Source organism: Phycodurus eques, chromosome 4 (genome assembly GCF_024500275.1).
Source record: "Phycodurus eques isolate BA_2022a chromosome 4, UOR_Pequ_1.1, whole genome shotgun sequence".
Lineage (NCBI taxonomy): Eukaryota > Metazoa > Chordata > Actinopteri > Syngnathiformes > Syngnathidae > Phycodurus > Phycodurus eques.
Window position 1 is genome coordinate 2,084,596 of NC_084528.1, and position 20,763 is coordinate 2,105,358.

Sequence of the window (20,763 nt, forward strand, 5' to 3'; positions counted from 1 at the left end):
CTTTGGCCCGGAGGACACAACGTCCACAATTTCCCAAAACAATTTTAAATGTGGACTCGTCGAACCACAGAGCACCTTTCCACTTTGCATCAGTCCATCTTAGATGAGCTCGGGCCAAGAGGAGCCAGCGGCGTTTCTGGGTGTTGTTGATAAACTGCCTTTGCTTTGCATAGTAGAGTTTCAAGTTGCACTTACTGATGTAGCGCTGAACTGTATTTACTGACATTGGTTTGCTGAAGTGTTCCTGACCCCATGTGGTGATATACTTGACACATTGATGTCGTTTTTTTATGCTGTGCCGCCTGAGGGATCGCAGGTCGCGGGCATTCAATGTTGTTTTTCGGCCTTGCCGCTTACATGCAGTGATTTCTCCAGATTCTCTGAACCTTTCGACGATATTATGGACCGTAGATGATGAAATCCCTTAATTCCTTGCAATTGTACGTTGAGGAACATTGTCCTTAAACTGTTCGACTATTTTCTCACGCACTTGTTCACAAAGAGGTGAACCTCGCCCCATCTTTGCTTGTGAATGACTGAGCAATTCAGGGAAGCTCCTTTTATACCCAATCATGGCACCCACCTGTTCCCAATTAGCCTGTTAGCATGTTCCAAACAGGTGTTTGATGAGCATTCCTCAACTTTCTCAGTCTTTTTTTCCTGTCCCAGTTAATGATTATTTGCTAAAAATAATTGAGTTTATCAGTTTGAACATTAAATATCTTGTCTTTGTAGTGTATTCAATTAAATAAAGGTTGAACATAATTTGCAAATCATTCTATTCTGTTTTTATTTATGTTTAACACAGCGTCCCAACTTCATTGGAATTGGGGTTGTAATACCCGAGGTTAATGGGGCTGGTGGGCTTTAACCCTTTAATCTGAGTTGGTCAGGGACTCGTTGTACCCGGAAAATTAGATAGTATAAGTGAAGCCACTGGGTAAGCGAGCTCTGACAGGTTTGATTTTTCTGTAGCATTGATAATCCCAGCATGCCTCAGGCTGAGGTTGAAAATACTGTAGTTCCCTTTTATTACATGTGTTCCATAATGTACAGTGGTTCATTGTGTGCCTTTAATTAGGAATAGTGTCTTTCATCCAAGGACTTTATTTTATTATTATTCATTAACTATTAGTTTTGTCGCATGAAAAGTGAATCTTGTGCCATGTTCAGTCACCTCCCTCATTTGGCTCACTGTTATAAGATCATGGCAATCGTTTGTTATTGTCTTTTTGAAGTAAACCTCTACTTCAGCAAGACTGTTTGCAATAAGTAACTTAATTACAGTGGCTTCAGGCTCCACACTTATATCTCAGTTACTGTTTCATGTTGATGTCATTCTGTAAGTTACAGTATGTAGAGTGTATTGCCAAGTACTGTGAAGTAAATGCACTTTGTTACTGTGGACAAGTGATATTACTGCCACTTGGCAGCTGCTCAATGTAACAAATAAAACTTGTTATCTAACGGAGTTACTTTTAAAATATGTAATCGGTAAAGTAACTAAGTTACTGTTTCAAGATGACTGTGGCAACATTGAGCTTATCTTATTTACATTCAGCAATTTGCTTTTGTTGAGTTTTCGTAGAAAAATGATATTGACAGATGTATTTGTTAACTAAGTTTGCCAAAATGTGTGCAGTTTCTAGCTTTATAAAACAAAAAAACTAAGTATGAATCTTCATCTCTTACATTTTGGGTTGTCCAGGAATCTAGGGCGGATTCTGCCTAAGGATCCAGGGATAAGAATGAAATCATCAGGATTTGTCAAATAATTACTGAGGAACTCCGTTTGATCACAATGGGCCTCTTCCATACCTGTAAACAGAAAAGCAGAGTAGGTGTTTGTGTACTTGACAAAAGTACATAATTTTTAAAAACACCTTTATAAGTATTTCTACACGCATTTAATTAGGGTACTATTCCCCGGATAACCTTGAATAAACATTCATGTAATTGTACAATATTTTAAGAAAAAGTGTCTCCCCTATTAATGAATTGTTTCTGCTTGAGGTGTAGTGCATTAATACCGTGATCCCCAACTATGATGATGTTGACACATCGGTGCAATTTCATCTGCTTAAGTCCATTCATGAGTTGACCTACGATCCTATCAGTCAATCTAAGAGGATTATTCAACTGGAACACACAAAGAGAGTCATGATCCTCAAACAACTTCATATAGTTTAAAACTCTGTTGACCAAAAAAAAAGATACTCACTTCGAGGCTCATGGGTCCCATTTTATGTCCATATATGTCCAGCTGCTCTAAGTGCACAGCATAAACATAGGGTCTGTAACAGAATGAAACATTTAGAATATAATGTCAATACTTAAAAATAAATATCAGAAATGGGGAAAGGAAAGGGAAAAGTGGCCTAAAATGAGTGGAGGTAAATATTAGGTGGCCTCCTGGTCTATTAAATGCAGAGCTGTCAAATGTTACGTGTCTTCAGTGTTTGGTTACGGAACTCACTGAATGCCAGTGTTGTTTTTGTCAAAGATGAGGATGAAATGATTTCGTTGATGCCCCCTTATTTTCATTCTTTTTATTTCTTTTTTTCCCCTAACCTGTCCTGTTTGGCTGCTAAATCAAGCAAAATGGATAATCTGTATCCTTTTTATGGCGGAACAGTTTTACTGTGCAACAGTGGAGGGTTTTTTATTTTTTATTTTTTTAAGACTGCCACTGTGGTTCTTTGTAAAATGATGAATATTTATTGAAAAGTTCATTTGGGCAGAACAAGGTTTTAAAGGGGCGTAAAATAAAATAAATGCCTACATCAGTGTCATATTGGATTCGAGTTTTGGAAGGGAAAGTCGTGCTACACCCTGTGATGGAAGAAAAGGACAATGTTTGGATAGGACAGGACAGGGACAGGGGTGGAAGAGAGCAGGACAAGGGTAGTGGACTCAGCTGTGCAACTGGAATGTGGTGGGAGTGGCTCTGTAAATTTTAAACATTGATAGAAATGGGGTGAAAGTGAGGGCACATCCCAAGATGTTCGCAAGGCCATCAGAGTATTTTATAACAATTAGGGAATAGCCCCACCACAACCAATTGAGTCCCAGGGGTGTGTGTCTGCGGACATATGCAAGTGAATTGACCCCATCTTGCATGAATAAATAAACATCAGATATGTCCTGGAACTGCTGTGCCAAGGCGAGGCACCCCACCTCACCGAGCCCAGAGGGTGGGCAGGACCAGGTGCCCACCCAAGTACGGCCCTGCCAAGAGGACACCACCCACTCCAAGAGATCCAAGACAGTCCAGCAGCCCCACCGAAGCGCTCCAAAACCAGCCACCCGGGGGAGACACAATTCCTATTAGATATATAATTGTGTGGATTCTGAAAGCATTCACACAATTCTACATCAAATTCTACACCAAAATTGTTCATTATTATAATTATGTGAATGCTGAAAACCCCTCCTTGAGCCGTCACCTTATCGTGGTGGTGGGGCTTGTTTGTCCGAATTATCCTAGGAGCTAAGTTGTCTGGTGCTTTATGTGCCTGGCAGCCCCCCCCCCCCACACCCCGATCAGAACCCAAGTCGTGTTCTGTTATTGGATTTATGTGCTCATCACGGATTCGCCATAACAAACACCATGTTCTAGCATAAGGGTGTCCACATGTGCACTTGGCACCAGGACACCCAAGGTCGCAGTTCAGTGATCCACTTTGTGGTCGTGTCATCGCACTTGCTGCCACATGTCTTCGACATTCGGGTGAAGGGAGGGGCGGCATCTTGCCCCACCATCAGATGCAGGCCCAAACGTATTGTGAGAGTCTGCTGGGAACGTCTGGCAGAATCCCCTGTCAGAACGAGTTTGAACTCACACCTCAGGCAGAACTTCACCCACGTCCTGGGGGAGGCGTGGGACATTGAGTCCAAGTGGACCATGTTCCGCGACTCCATTACTGAGGCGGCGACTGGAGCTGTGGCCGAAAGGTGGTCGGGGGCCTGCTGTGGCGGCAATCCCCAAACCCGTTGGTGGACACCAGTGGTGAGGGATGCCGTCAAGCAGAAGGAGTACTATCATGCCTTTTTGGCCTGTGTGATTCCTGAGGCAGCTGATGGGTACCGGCTGGCCAAGCGGAATGCAAGTTTTGTGGTCACTGACGCAAAACTCGGGCATGGGAGGAGTTCAGTGAGGACATGGAAAAAATACTTCTGGACGGCTTAGAAATTCTGAAAATTCAGAAAGTTTGGTCCACCATCTGGAGTCTCAGGAAGGGGAAGCAGTGCATCATCAACACTGTGTATGGGGACGGGGCACTGCTGACCTCGACTCGGGATGTTGTGAGTCGGTGGGGAGAATACTTCGAAAACCTCCTAAATTCTACCGACACGCCTTCCCATGAGGAAGCAGAGTCTGGGGTCTCTGAGAGAGGCTCTCCTGTCTCTGGGGTTGGGGTCACCGGGGTGGTAAAAAAGCTCCTCGGTGGCAAGACCCGGGGGTGGATGAGATTTGCCCGGAGTTCCTAAAGGCTCTGGATGTTGAAGGGCAGCCGTGGTTGACACGCCTCTGCAACGTCTCGTGGAGATCAGGGACAGTTCGTCCTGGCCGTGGAACAGTGGAACACCCTCAGCAGGGTCATCGAGGGTGCATAGGCGTTCGCCCAACCGGTCTACAAGTAATTTGTGGACTTGGAGAGTCCTGTGGGGGGTGCTTCGGGAGTATGGGGTACCAAACTGATATGACCTGTTCGGTCCCTGTATGATCAGTGTCAGAGTTTGGTCCGCATTGCTAGCAGTAAGTCGCACTCGTTTCCAGTAAGGGTTGGACACTGCCAAGGCTGCCCTTTGTCACCGATTCTGTTCATTACTTTTATGGACAGAATTTCGAGGCACAGCCGAGGCATAGAGGGGGTTCGGTTACGGGGCCTCAGTATTGCATCTCTGCCTTTTGCAGATGATGTGGTTCTATTGGTTTCATCAAGCCGTGATCTCCAACTCTAAACTGCAGCGGTTCGCAGCCAAGTGTGAAGCGGCTGGGATGAAAATCAGCACCTCCAAATCTGAGAACATGGTCCTCAGTCGGAAAAGGGTGCAGTGCCCTCTCCACCGGGAGGTGACCCCGGGGATGACCCAGGACACGCTGGAGAGACTATGTCTCCCGGCTGACCTGGGAAGAAGATTCCTCTGGAAAAGCTGGATGAAGTGGCTGTCTAGGCTTCCCTGCTAAAGCTACTGCCCCCATGACCCGACCTTGGATAAGCGGAAGAAAATGGATGGATGGATGGATGGATGCATGCTGAAAAGCAATCACACGTTATTCCTATTAATTTTTTTCAGTATTGTGTGAATGCTATAAAGCATTCACATCATTTCTATTCTTTATTATTATCCATCCATCTTGGCCAGCCGGTACCCATCAGCTGCCTCAGGAGTCCCATAGGCCAAAAAGGCCCAATAAGACTCCTTCTTCAGCTTGACGGCATCCCTCACAGTTGGTGTCCACCAACGGGTTCGGGGATTGCTGCCACGACAGGCACCGACCACCTTACGGCCACAGCTCCGGTCGGCCGCCTCAGCAATGGAGGCGTGGAACATGGTCCACACTGTCCCCCGCCTCCCCCGGAACATGAGCAAAGTTCTGTCGGAGGTGGGAGTTGAAACTCCTTCTGACAGGGGATTCTGCCAGACGTTCCCAGCAGATCCTCACAATACGTTTGGGCCTGCCACGTCAGACCGTATCTTCCCCCACCATCGGAGCCAACTCACCACCAGGTGGTGATCAGTTGACAGCTCCGCCCCTCTCTTCACCCGAGTGTCCAAGACATGCGGCCGCAAGTCCGATGACACGACCACAAAGTCGATCATTAAACTGCGACCTAGGGTGTCCTGGTGCCAAGTGCACGTGTGGACACCCTTATGCTTGAACATGGTGTTCGTTATGGACAATCCGTGACGAGCACAGAAGTCCAATAACAGAACACCGCTCGGGTTCTGATCGGGGGGGCCGTTCCTCCCAATCACGCCCTTCCAGGTCTCACTGTCATTGCCCACGTGAGCATTGAAGTCCCCCAACAGAACAATGGAGACCCCAGCGGGAGCGCTCCTCCAGCACCACATCCAAGGACTCCAAAAAGGGTGGGTACTCTGAACTGGTGTTTGGTGCATAGGCACAAAGCAACAGTCAGGACCCGTCCCCCCACCCGAAGGCGGAGGGAGGCTACCCTCTCGTCCACCGGGGTGAACCCCAACGTACAGGCGCCGAGCCGGCGGGCAATAAGTATACCCACACCTGCTCGGCGCCTCTCACCGTGGGCAACCCCAGAGTCGAAGAGAGTCCAACCCCTCTTGAGAGGACTGGTACCAGAGCCCAAGCTGTGTGTGGAGGCGAGTCCGACTATTTCTAGTCGACCTCACACACCAGCTCGGGCTCCTTCCCTGCCAGAGAGGATGACATTCCACGTCCCTAGAGCCAGCTTCTGTAGCTGAGGATCGGATCGCCAAGGTCCCCGCTTTCGGCAACCGCCCAGCTCACACTGCACCCGACCCCTATGGCCCCTCCCACATGTGGTGAGCCCATGGGAAGGGGGACCCACGTTACCCTGTCGGGCTGTGCCCGGCCGGGCCCCATGGGTGCAGGCCCGGCCACCAGGCGCTCGCCTTAGAGCCCCGCCACCAGGCCTGGCTCCAGTGGGGGGCCCCGGTGACCCGCGTCCGGGCAAGGGAAAACGAAGTCCATTGTTTGTCGTCATCATTAGGGGTTTTTATTATTATGATTATTATTACGTGACTGCTGAAAAGCATTCACAGATACAGTGCCATCAGAAAGTATTCACACCCCTTCATGTTTTCCACATTTTGCAATGTTATTGACTTATTCTAAAGCTGATTTAGACATTACACGACTCACTTAGACAAGGGGAGACTTGCTAACCATCAAGGAGGCTACTCCGGACTTTCTTCCACCAATCTTTGCAAATCCGCTCAGTTTTTTCCCTGAGTTCATCACCGGAGCAGCAAGTGTGGTCTTTGGCGCATGGAGTTGGAGGCGGCGCCACAGAGGGAAGCGAGCCGGCATCCAAGTGAAGCTCCGCAAGAGAGGATACAGATTGGTGTGTCCGTCGATCCACCTTGCGAATCTACGTTCCCTACCCAACAAAATAGACGACCTTCATCCTCTGATAAAGACCAGTAAAGACTTTGGACGTTCCGCCGTCATGTGCTTTACGGAGATTTGGCTTTGTGAGGCTGTACCCAATGGTACCGTCATGCTTCCTGACTTCCATCTTCATCGGGCAGATGGAATCATCGGGGAATACAAAAGGCGGCGGGATATGCTTCTATATTAACAAAAAAATGGTGGACGGACGTCACGTAGCTCAGCACACACTGCAGCCCGCATTTGGAGTCGCTGTTTTTGAACTATAAGCCAATCTACTCGCCTCGTGAGTTCGCATCATTCATTCTGACCGGTGTCTAGATTCCGGCTCAACCTAACACGAACGCCGCACTGCTAATGCTCGCCGAACAAGTAAACGAAATTGAAAAAAAAACACCTGGAATCACCCCTCATTATTCTCGGAGATTTTAACAAAGCGAAACCCAACCACAAACTCCCTAAATGCAAGCAGCTCATCGACTGTCCCACCAGAGAAAATAAAATTTTTGACCACCGCTATACTACGCTAAATAACACATACCGTGCCAAACCTCGTGCACCACTGGGCTCGTCTGATCACTGCTTAATTCACTTAATACCGGCGTACAGGCAAGAACTTAAATGCACGAAGCCTACTGTGAAAACAGTGAAAAAGTGGAGCAATGAAGCAAAGATACAACTTCAAAGCTGTTTAGACTGCACAGACTGGAGTGTCTGTGAAAATTCATCTGGCAGCCTGGATGAATATTCGGACAATGTCACATCCAATATTAGTTCCTGTGAAGATGTGTGTGTACCAATAAAGTCATTTTGCACATTCAATAACAACAAGCTGTGGTTCACTGCCAAACGTAAGCAACTTCGCCAAGCTAAGGAGGGCTGCATATCAAAGCGGGGACAGGGACCTGTATAATCACACTAGTAACCAGCTGACTAAAATAATTAACATTGCAAAGAGAAACTATGCAGCAAAGTTGGAAAAACAGTTTAGCTCCAACGACTCTAAATCAGTCTGGCATGCATTCCAATCGCTGACCAATTATAAGCGACGATCACTCCAAGCTGAGAACAATAGCACACTCACCAATGACTTGAATACCTTCTACTGCAGATTTGAAAAGGACACTTTCATACCCCACACCCACCCAGCAACACCACCGACCACAATCGCACCTCTGACTTCTGCGTTAACCATCCACGAACGAAATGTGAGACGCATCTTCAAACAACAAAAGATAAACAAAGCGGCAGGGCCAGACCATGTGTCCCAATCCTGCCTCAAAGTCTGCGTGGACCAGCTCGCTCCAGTCTTCACACAGATCTTCAATATTACACCACAATATTACACCTGGGCTGGACACCCTGCAGTTTTCCAACCGACCGAACAGGTCTGCGGATGATGCAGTCAACATGGGACTGCAGTTCATCCTAGAACACGTCGATAGTGCAGGGACCTACGCGAGGATCCTGTTCGCGGACTTCAAAACCATCATCCCTGAACTCCTTTCCTCCAAGCTTCTCCAACTCAGCGTCTCGCCTGCCACCTGCCAGTTGATTTACAGCTTCCTGACGGGCAGGACACAGCAGGTGAAGCTGGGGCAGTCCACCTCATCCACACGCAGCCTCAGCACTGGGGCGCCCCAAGGTTGTGTCCTCTCTAAGCTGCTCTTCTCGCTCTACACGAACGACTGAACCTCAATCCACCCGGTGGTCAAACTCATGAAGTTTGCAGATATTACCACTTTCATCGGCCTCATCAAAGACGGTGACGAGTCTTCATATCGACAGAAAGTGGAGCGGCTGGAGCTGTAGTGCGGCCCGACACAACCTGGAGCTGAACATGCTCAAGACTGTAGAGAGGATCGTGGACTTCAGGAGGCATTCTTCGCCACAGCTGCCCCTCACGCTGTCCAGCTGCCTTGTGTCAAATGTCGAGACCTTCAAGTTCCTGGGAATTACAGTCTCTCAGGACCTGAAGTGGGCGATCAACATCAACTCCGTCCTCAAAAAGGCCCAGCAGAGGATGCACTTCCTGCGGCTTCTGAGGAAGCACGGCCTGCCACAGGAGCTAGCTTCTGAGGCAGTTCTACACAGTCGTCATCGAATCAGTCTTGTGTTCTTCCATCACAGTCTGGTTTGGTGCTGCTACAATAAAGGACAAAGTCCGATTGCAACAGACAATCAAAACTGCTGAAAAGATTGTCGGTACCCCCCTACCCACCCTTGAGGACTTGCACGCTGCCAGAACTAAGACAAGAGCATGCAAAATCCTCGGAACCTCCACATCCCGGTCACCAGCTCTTCCAGCTCCTTCCCTCTGATAGGCGCTACCAATCAATGCAAACTAGAACTAGCAGACATTCCAACAGCTTCTTCCCTCTTGCAATCAACTTCTTAAACACCTTACCTACAATTACATTGCAACATGCTGGCAATTTTTTGTCTTTTTGTCTTGAGTTTGTTGTCACATTTCTGTCGGGACAATTATATATTACTCGTGCACTCACTGTAGTAGTCTCACTATGCTGGACTATTTGCATATCTGTTGTTGACCAATACTGGCCACTCATGCCAGAGTAGCATCTGCTCCATTTGCACACTGACTGAGGCAAATAAAGATGATTCTGATTCTGATTCTCTGCAATTGGCTGGCAACCAGTTCAGGGTGTACCCCGCCTCCTGCCCAATGACAGCTGGGATAGGCTCCAGCACGCCCGCGACCCTAGTGAGGAGAAGCGGCTCAGAAAATGGATGGATGGATGATTCTAATTCTGATTCCTCAGAACTGCGAGGCAGATGTGCTAACCAGTCGACCACCATATATATGTGTGTGTGTGTCTATATATATATATATCGTACTAGATATATGTCGTACTAGAGCGGGTCCAACTACCGGAGACAAATTCCTTTTGTGTTTTTTGGACATACTTGGCAAAATAAAGATTATTCTGATTCTGATTTCCCTGCTTCCCAAAGTAAGGATGGAGATACAGTTGTGGAATCCTTCATATAAATTTTTTCCCCAAAATTATTCCTTACAAATATATCGAACTCTGGATCTTTCAGTAGAGAAGTATTATTGCACCAAATTGTTTTGGGAAATTGTGGACCTCGTGTCCTCCAGGCCAAAGAGGAAAGGAATCATCCGGACTGTTATGGACGCAAAGTTCAAAAGCCAGCATCTGTGATGGTATGGGGCCGTGTTAGTGCCAATGGCATGGGTAACTTACACATCTGTGAAGGCACCATTAATCCTGGAAGGTACATACAGGTTTTGGAGAAACATATGCTGCCATCCAAGCAACGTCATTTTCATGGACGCCCCGGCTTACTTCAGCAAGACAATGCCAAACCACATTCTGCACGTGTTACAACAGTGTTGCTTCGTAGTAAACGAGTGAGGGTACTAGACTGGCCTTCCTGCAGTCAAGACCTGTCTCCCATTGAAAATGTGTGGCGCATTATGAAGCGTAAAATACGACAACAGAGACCCCGGACTGTTGAACAGCTGAAGCTGTACATCAAGCAAGAATGGAAAGAATTCCACCTAAAAAGATTCAACAATTAGTGTCCTCAGTTCCCAAACGTTTATTGAATGTTGTGAAAAGAAAAGGTGATGTAACACATTTATAAAATGACCCTGTCCCAGCCTTTTTGGAACGTGCTGCAGCCATAAAATTCGAAGTGAATGATTATTTGGTAAAAACAATCCAGTTTATTTGTTTGAACATTAAATATCTTGTCTTTGTAGTGTATTCAATTAAATATAGGTTGAACATGATTTGCAAATCATTGTATTCTGTTTTTATTTATGTTTAACACAACGTCCCAACTTCATTGGAATTGGGGTTGTACTTATTTCAGCCGCTGTATTGAGTCATTGTACTGAAAACACTCCAAACACATTCTCTTTTGCATTGTCCACCTGTACAGCGCTTCAGGTCACTAGCTACAAGAAACTCTCCTCAGTTTTGAACTGTAAAATTCCAATTTCTCCTTATCTTTGTCTTAAAGGTATAGATCTTCCAAATAAACATGCTCAACCAAGACTACAATATTGTTAAACTGGAAAGATAAACAAGCTATCAACATTAACCAAATGCAAAATCTTGTCATAGAGTATATAATACTATAACACTCGAAAAATCTCTGCTAAATGCAATAACCAAATGGATAACTAAGAAAAAATGGTCACCTTTCATTAAAATGGTGAACCTTGAAGCTTGATTCTTGTCTGTCTGGGAGAGAATGTCATACAGAAATGCAATTAATGTAAAGTGTAATGTAAATGTAATGTAATGTGACCATATCTTATCTTCTCATGTTTGACTCCTGTGCATGCCAGAGGGCAATTTGCATGTACTTTAACCCTTATCCTTCTGGCTTCGGATCTGTCGTGTGACCCTTGGGGATGCTTGGCCTGTTTGCCCCTCCTCTTCTTGGGTCAGGTTTTGCCATTGTTGCCCTCCTGGGGGAGGGGGGTCCCGGGGATGCTCTATGTCCCTGGGTGCCGGGGACATGCCCGCTGGCCTCATCCTGGGGGCCTCATCCTGGTCTGCCGGTGGGAGGATGAGGGCCGTGCTGCTGCACCCCGGGCCTTTGTCCTCCTCTTCCCTCTCCATGGGGTGCTCCAGCATGGTCGTCGTCTCTGTCTCGCTCAGGCTGTGTGTGGTACCAGGCTGACTTCAAGGCCTATGGTTGTGTGTCGGCGCTCCCGATTTCTCTGTGGTCTTCCAGCCGGTCAGGCCGGGCCAAGCCTGCACGAGTATAGCATCTTACTTCACACACTGCACATTTTTATTTCTCAAGACTGTACATATTTCACAGATTTACATCTCATTTAGGGTCCCCTGGGGTGTTGGCACGAGGCATTATGAGGCGACCGCCGGGCCAGGTGTTTGCACGTCTGTGCAGATCTCTGTTCCGGTCACCTTCCTTCTCCACCAGTTTTGATGCATCATACACCCGTCAGTGGGGGGAGGGCAGTGTTGGGCTGGGGAAGACACTCGGGCAGCTGTTCCGGCACTCCGGCCTGCTCTCTGGCTTGCCGTGCTTTTCCTTTGTCATGGGTGGGGATGACGGTTGCGGGTCATCAATGCCCCGTGACCATCTTGCCACACCTCCTCCAGTCTCCCCAATTTTAATGCACAACACCCTACCACACGCGATCACTGTAAAGGGACAGGGGTTGCCAGTTGCGGACCTGGTAATCATAGTAATAGGGTGGGTGGCGGGTATTCATATTTGTATTGGCTTGACTCCTGGTGCCTGCGCACCCCCCCCCCCCCCCCCTTTTGGTTGTCGGGCCACGGGAAGATGGGGGTCCACCCCTCCCCCCCTTGAGTCCCTGCCTTCCTCTCCCCTCTCCTGGTGCCCTCGTCCGTCATTGCTCGCTGCGGGTGCTTGACAGGGCTTTTGGTGGGGTGTGACCTGTGACCTGTTCGGGTGGCAGCTGGCTCTTGTGTTGGGCCCTGTTGGTGGTTGGGGCCTTCCATGCTCTCCGGGGGTGGTGTGGGTAGACCTTGCAGTGGGGCTCGCTGGGTGGGGTGTATTGGGCATGGGGAGGGGGGTCCGGTACCCTTGCCCCTCCCTTTGGGACATGGTCGGAGCACTTTGGTTGGGCTGGGGGACCAGGCTTGCTGGCCTGACACCTCCTTGCGGGTGGAAGGGACCAGGCCCACCCTTCGTCGATGTGCCGGCACAGCAACTCCATACTCCAGTTGAATAACAAGCATGTAATATGGTGTTCATTCACTAATAAGTTCCATAGACACCCTATAGGCTTTAATTTCCTGTGCTGCGACCACTAATAATAACACAGGTTGTATTGGTATCGACTCACATGTTCTTACAGATGTTTAGATACTATAAATCCATCACAATCAAAACTGCTGAATAGATTGTCGGTACCGCCCTACCCACCCTTGAGGACTTGCACGCTGCCAGAACTAAGACAAGAGCGTGCAAAATCCTCTCGGACCCTCCACTTCCCGGTCACCAGCGCTTCCAGCTCCTTCCCTCAGGTAGGCGGTATCAAACAATGCAAACTAGAACTAGCAGACATTCCAACAGCTTCTTCCCTCTTGCAATCAACTTCTTAAACACCTAACCTTCCATTCCATTGCAACATGCTGTCCCAGACTATCGTACTACTCGCTTAAATTCTCGGCGCCCTTTGCAGAATGGTCATTGCACCGGACTATTGTAATATTAGTCATTCGAACTGCTCTAAGTGCTAGAGGACTCTTCATCTTTTTGCACAATTGTCAAAAAAAAATGTTTATGTACCGGCATTACCAGATAACTAGCAACCCTTTATTGCTCAGTGACTGTTTTTCTCAATGTCTTTATGTCTCAAAAGCGTTCTCTGTCAATTAACTGTCTGTTGCCGTAACAGAGCGGCTCCAATTACCGGAGACAAATTCCTTGTGTGTTTTTTGGATATAATTGGCAAATAAAGATGATTCTGATTCTGATAAAAGCATCCCATTGCACCACTAATCAGTAGCACTGCCTTGCTCATTTCCCACATCCTGTCCATCCCTGCCCTTTTCTGTCCTCTCTCATCTTGTCCTATTGGTTAGTTGTTGCATGTCCTAACCAGGTGCCCCCCGTCCAACATTTTCAGAACACGATTTGACTTTGCAACGTTACTTGTAGTCAGATATCTAGACCAACTATTGTGAGGCTGTGATTCACACCCCTATTCCCCTTGTCCGTTCTGTCCCTCGAGCTATCCCCTTAAACCCTTTTCTGTCTGGTTGCATTTTCAACAAACATCAGAATGATTAAAAACAATAATAATAAGTAGAGGAAGTATTTCAAACTCCCCTGTTGCACAGTAAAACTGTTCTCCCGCAAAAGGCATACAGATCCACCATTCTGCATGGCCATGCAGCTGAACAGCACAGGTTGGGGGAATAAAGGCTGCTCTATTTTCTTAACATGTTTTTGTTTTGTCAAAATTATTAAATTAATTATAAAGTATGTGTCATGAACGGATGGAGACTGGACCCAAGAGCAGGCGGAGGCTGAGAGGTTGTTCAACAGTTTATTGAAAAAGGCAAATGTACATGGTCCTTGAGGTGCGCTGGCGGGTTGTTGAGGCAGGGAATGCGTGGACAGGCGGTGATGAGCTCAGGCGGCTGGCTTTGCGGCGTGGCAGCAGGAATTCACTTGGCAAGGAACACGGAGGAAACACTGAGGACAAGGAGAGACACATGAGGTCAGAAAGGAGGCGAGGAATTGTGGAGCTTACGTGGAGGCTGGGGAACCAGCTAGATAAGATGTAATACTCTGGAAAGGATTTCCGGGATCAGGCAAGCTTAAATGAAGGTGATAACGAGGGCTGATTGGTGACAGGTGCGTGGCTGAGGAAGGTGCTGAAAAGAGAGAGGTGAAGGAAACAGAGAGGGTGAGATGGCGCAAAGCGCCACCCAGGCTCCAACCGTAGTACTGCAGGATGGCTCATGACAGTACCTCCCTCTCAGGGCGCAGGTGGAGACATGCTTAAGCGATGACATGTGGAAGGTTGGATGAATTTTAATTAATTATTTTAGTGATTGGAAACGGAGCGATAAAGCGTGGAGTGAGTTTGCAGGATTCTGTTTGGAGTGGGAGGTCACGGGAGGAAAGCCAAACGTACTGGCCCACCTTGTGCAGTGGAATGACAAAGGTCTGCGAGCCGTTTATTCCTCTCTGCCGATCGGACTGAGACCGCCCTGACGTCCTTCCACACGGACTTGACCCTTTTCAGGTGATGTCTCACCGTAGAAACCACCACCGCATGCTCCTGTTCCTTCAACAATAGAGGTTGGAAACCATAGCAGGCCATGAACGGAGACATACCGATGGCGGAGCTGGTGAGGGAGTTGTGGGCGCACTCAATCCATGGGACGAATTAGTTCCAGGAGGTGGGGTTGCGTGCGGGAACGCAGCGAAGGGCTGACTCCAGGGATTGATTCTCCCCCTCCGTCTGGCCGTTGGTCTGTGGATTGTAACCTGAAGACAAGCTGGCTGCTGCGCCCACTGCTTCACAAAATTATTTCCAGACCAGGGAGGAGAACTGAACGATTTCGATGGGGGATACCGTGGAGTTTGAAAACATGATGAACAAGGAGGTTAGCAGTTTCAAAAGCAGATGGTAGTTTGGAAAGGAGTATGTAATGGCCATATTTAGAAAATCGATCAACAACTGTCAGAAGGTGGCAGGCCTCTGATGAAATCTAAAGTGATGTGGGACCATCGGATGGGTAAGGGGTGCAGTAGACCAGCTGCAGGCAGATGTGAAGCCTTCCCTCAGGCGCAGACGGAGCAGGCTTGGACGAATTCCCGCTTGTCTTTGACCAGGCTGGGCCACCAGAAATGTTGTTGAACGAATTGGATAGTGTGGGTGATGCCGGGATGACACGTTAGCTTGGAGTTATGGGCCCACCGAAGGACGTCAGAACATGCTGAATCGGGTATGAAAAGAGGGTTCGGAGGTCCGGTCTTGGGGTCAGGGTGAGTCCTTTGAGTGCATTTGACTATTTGTTAAATTTTCCAAGAGGAAAAGCAGGAGGAAGGGAAGATAGTCCGATAGATAGAAGATAGAAGATAGTCTCGGGCTCTGCAGGGCTGGAGGGGAGTGAGTGTATGTGTGAAAGGGCGTCAGGTTTGTTGTTGTGGGATCTAGGTCGGAAGGAGAGGCTGAAATTGAATCGGTTTAGGAAGAGGGCCCAGCAAGCTTGTAGGGGTTAAGGCGTTTGGCGGAACGGAGGGAGGAAAGGTTCTTGTGATCAGTCCATATGATAAACTGTACTTCATTCCCTTCCAGCCAGTGCCTCCACTCTTGCAATGCCCATAAGATGGCTAACGGCTCTCGTTTGCCAACGTCGTAATTCCCCTCGGCAGGGGACAGGCGACGGGGGGAAAAAAGGCACAGGGATGAAATTTCTGGGACTGTGGGGTCCCACTGCGAGAGGACGGCAAATTCCAACATGAATTGGAGGGAAGGGTCGTGGTGGCGTAGGATGGGAGCACTGGTGAACAGGGTTTTGAGTTGGCTGAAAGCTTGGGATGCTGCCGGGGTCCACTGAAAGGGGGAGCTGGTGGATGTGAGGCTGGTGAGGGGAAGTGCGACCTTGCTGTAGTTGCGAATGAGGCAGCGGTAGAAGTTGGTGAATCCGAGGAAACGTTGTAGTTCTTTTCCGGGTGGTGGGAATGGGCCAGTCAATGACTGCTTGGATCTTGGCGGGGTCTGGTTGCAACTGTCCTTTGGCAATGATGTAGCCTAAAATATGTATGGAGGAGAGGTGGAATTGGACAAAAGGCCAGGTCTTTACTGAGCACCGGAGAGAGATCATGATTTTCTTTGGGGACACGGGAGAGGTCAACCGGCGTAGGAGATGGTGGTGGTTTACAAGAAGGTGGTACAGCAGAGAGCAGGCAGCGTGAGTGGCAGTGAGGACTCCATCCGGTGATAGAAAAGTGCGGCCAGTCTATGGCGGGGTTATGTTTTCGGAGACAGGGAATTCCGAGGACTAATGGGGTCTCAAGGGAAGGGATAACAAAAAGAGAGATGATTTCCAGAAATCAGCAAGGTGAATGGCACTGTTTGGTGGGTGACAGGGAAGATGACTCGGCCATCCAGGGCTGTGACTTTCTTAGGAGACGTTAGTGGTTGGAGAGGGAGTTGGACCTGATGTGCTAATCCTTCATGAATAAAGTTATTGTACCGGAATCAATAAGAGCCATTATGGGTGTGTTGTGAGCGGAACGTAGAATGCAAGCAGGGACGGTCATACGGGAGGGACCGCTAGAGGAAATGGTGGTTTGGCTTATCACGGCGCTCTCGGAACGTGGCGAGCCTGGTCTTTTGGTCGCAGGGGGCAAGTTACAATGAAAAGACCTGATTGGCGGCAATAAATGCACAGCTGCTGGATGACACGACGCTGCCATTCCTGGGGATCTATTCGGATGTTACCAGTGTGTATGGGTGTATCAGGTGCAGTGGGGGGTGATGAAGGGGCAGTCGGAGGTGCAGAAGGCGGATGAGATGCTGACAGAGCAGTGCTCACGGTGGGAGTGATCTTACGCACTCGGACCACTTTCTCTCGTGCTCTCTCTCGGAGTCTGTTATCAAGGCAGATGGTGAGTTTGATGACATCCTCGAGAGAGGAGGGCTCGTCCCGGGCAGCGAGCTCATCTTTGAGTTGCTTCGAAAGACCGTTACGAAAAATTACCCTCAGCGCAGCGTCATCCCACCCGCATTCACCCGCAAGTATCCTGAATTTGATGGAGTATACAGCTACGGAACTAGCGCACTGAGTAAGCGTAAGCAGGCAACCGATGGCTTTTCTACCCTGAACGGGGTAATCGAATACCTTTTAAAGTTCAGTGGAAAACGAATCGAAAGACTGGAGTACCGGGGAGGAGTTGTGCCATAACGCGGTGGACCATTTGGCTGCTTTGTCGAAGAAGGAGGTTAGTGACAAATGCGACCTTGGATTGTTCGGTGGTATAACTACGGTTGAAGATTGAAAACTAGGGAGCAATTGTACTAATTGTACTTACAGGAAGAAGGTTGGATTGTATTTTCAAAGACAGGAGGGAGACTTGTTGAGTGAGGGAGTGTATGGATTCCATGATTTCTAGAAGCGTTTTGTCGTGTTGTCCTATGTGGGCACCTTGGAGGGTGAGTGCATGTTTTAGCGCCTCTAGGGCTGCTGGGTCCATGGCTAGCCAGAGTATTCTGTCATGAACAGATGGAGAGTGGACCCAAGAGCAGGCAGAGGCTCAGATGTTGTGATGAACAGTTTATTGAAAAAGGGAAATGTAGATGGTCCTTGAGGTGAGCTGTCGGGTTGTTGAGGCAGAGAATGTGTGGTAGGCGGTGACGAGGGCAGGCGGCTGGCTTGGCGGTAGGAATTCACTTAGCGAGGAACACGGGGGGAACACTGAGGACAAGGAGAGACACGGAATTGTGTAGCTTACGTGGAGACTGGGGAGCCATTGTACCGCTGGAGAAGCTGTAATACTCTGGCAAGGTTTTCAGGCAGGCTTAAATGCAGGTGGTAACGAGGGCTGATTGGTGACAGGTGCATGGCCGAGGAAGGTGCTGCAAAGAGAGACATGGGAGGGGAGACAGAGAGGGCGAGATGGCGCAAAGCGCCACCCAAGCTCCAACCGTAGTACTGCAGGATGGCTCATGACAGTATTATTGATTCTAAAAAAAATTGGACTAAGACTACACCAAAATCTTTTTACATTTTCATCAACAAAAACAGGACATAACTATCACGTATTGAAATGACTAAAATGTGACTAAGACTAATGAGCATTTTTGGCCATAAGACTAAAACTAAGAATACAACAGAAATAGCTGCCAAAAACAACACTGCTGAATGCAGATAACGGTGATTATTCCGGATTTTTGTCGATATGTTTGAAAACAGGCACATGCAGATGCGGCATGTGTGAATTGCATTCTCTCACAGTTCATTATAGTACATGGAGTGGTTGCTGCTACCAATGGGTAGTTTTCCCTCAGCTTCATAAAATGATTAAATTCGGCACTGAGTGGGGGATTCGCAGGAGTAGCTGCAGCCAAGCCACTGCAGGATTGGGGAAGAGAGAGCCCTGATGAGCATGCGTCACTGCGCCACCCGCAGCCCTTGCTTGACGCTGAATTGAATCATATTACCGTGAGCTATATCTGAAATGTTGATGGTAAATCTGTCCTGCTATTCACGTTACTTAATTAGCTGGCCAGTTGCAATTTTCATCAATGCACAAGCCACTGATCCCATTTTGGCTGTGCTGCTGGCCGGCGATGTCAGCTGGCTCAGCCCAGGGCTGTAGCTAGTCATTTGGGGTCCACCACAAACACAGTCCGGCCCCCGCCCCCTCAAACCCCCCCTCCTAACCTCCCTCCCTCCATACTTAAATTTTATTTTGGAAAAAAAGTGAGTTTTGTGGCAGCACAGTGATGGACTGTTTAGCACATCTGCCTCACAGTTCTGAGGAGCCAGGTTCAAATCCGGCCTCGCCTGTGTAACGTGTGCATGTTCTTCCCATGCCTGAGTGGGTTTTCTCCGGATATTGTGGTGAATTGATATCTCTAAATTGCCAATAGGTGTGAATGTGAGTCCAAATTTGTTTATTTGTGCCTTGCAATTGGCTGGGGACCGGTTCAGGGTGTATCCCGCCTCTCGCCCAGAGTCAGCTGGTATAGGCTCCAGCACGCCCGTGACCCTAGTGAGGATAAGCGGTACGGAAAATGGACTGCAGGTGAGTTTTGTATTTTAGGCCACTTATTCGTGCTTTTAAAATATGTTACAATTACATGACATCTTAAGTTGGCCTAATAATATTTACCATCAAAGATTATGAGTACTCTGTTAATGTTTATCATCAACTTGTGTGAATTTGAGAAAATTCTACGATATCATGCTCACGCTCCTTGAAGTGATTGCTCCTACCTTGTCAAAGCAGCACCACTCTCCCCTCGAGAATCTTTGTTCTGTTCGACTGATCGACTCTGATTCTCAATAAACTTCAATTATCATACTAAGAAACCACAGCAGAAGCTTAAAAACTCCACTCTGACACAGTAAAACTGTTCCGGCATAAAATTCTGCTTGGCCTAACAGCCGAACAGGACAAAAAAAAGAGAGAAGGGAAAATTAAAAAAAAAAAAAAAAAAAAAAAAAAAGAACGACAACACAGTGATGCAAAAGCTCAATTTTCTGATGTGAGTAGTGTGTATATATTCATTCATATTCACCTCTCTACCTCAGGAAGGTGGAGCCACTGCAATATGGTCAGTATCCGCTGTTCCAGTGGGATAGTGCTAGGAATGAAAAATCAAATCACACATTAGATAAAGGGTTATAAGCACTCTCACTTTTGTTTCACATTTTCATCTTTAAAATTCACTTTGACACTAGAGGCATCACTTGGAGTTGGCTAATTGGGCTCAAGTGACAGATATTGTCTCAAAGATATTGTCTTAAAATTTTATGATTTTACTTCCAGACAACAAGCCCCAACTGGTGGCTGGGCTTGCACCCATGGGCCCAGCTCGGCACAGCCCGAAGAGGTAACAAGGGTTCCCCTTCCATGGGCTCACCACCTGTGGGAGGGGCTAAGGGGGTCGGGTGGTATGTGAGCTGGGCGCCGGCCAAAGGTGGGGACCTTGGAGGTCTGATCCCCAGCTACAGAAGCTGGCTCGAGGGACATGGAATTCACCTCTATGGCAGGGAAAGGGAGCTGGTGTGCGAGGTTGAGAAATTACGACTGGACATAGTTCGGCTCACCTCAATACATAGCTTGGGCTCCGGTACGAGTTTTCTCGAGAGGGGTTGGACTCCCTTCCACTCTGGAGTTGGCCACTGTGAGAGGCATCCAGCAGGTACGGGCATACTGATTTCTCCCCGGCTCTATGCCTGTATGTTGGGGGACACCCTAATAGATTAGAGTCGCCTCCCTCCACCGTCGGGTGGGGGGACGGGTCCTGAATGTTGTTTGTGCCTATGCACCAAACAGCAGCTCAGAGTACCCACCCTGTCGGTGTGAAGGAGCTGAGGCAAAATGTAAAGCTCTCAATTCACTGGTCGATCTATGTTCATGCCTCACCTATGGTCACGAGCTATGGGTTGTGA

The 20,763-nt window shown here is 48.1% G+C and overlaps 1 protein-coding gene across 2 annotated transcripts in view; it reads right to left on the minus strand.

The window, feature by feature from the left end:
* enpp2 (ectonucleotide pyrophosphatase/phosphodiesterase 2) overlaps positions 1 to 20,763 on the minus strand; it is a 297,302-nt gene that overhangs the window by 170,585 nt on the left and 105,954 nt on the right. For both annotated transcript variants that reach the window (XM_061673612.1, XM_061673611.1), the window contains exons 10-13: positions 19,887 to 19,952; positions 2,222 to 2,294; positions 2,031 to 2,139; positions 1,693 to 1,818 (exon numbers count right to left, since the gene is read on the minus strand). In XM_061673612.1, coding sequence (XP_061529596.1) covers positions 1,693 to 1,818; positions 2,031 to 2,139; positions 2,222 to 2,294; positions 19,887 to 19,952 — 374 coding nt within the window. The remainder of the gene's footprint in view (positions 1 to 1,692; positions 1,819 to 2,030; positions 2,140 to 2,221; positions 2,295 to 19,886; positions 19,953 to 20,763) is intronic.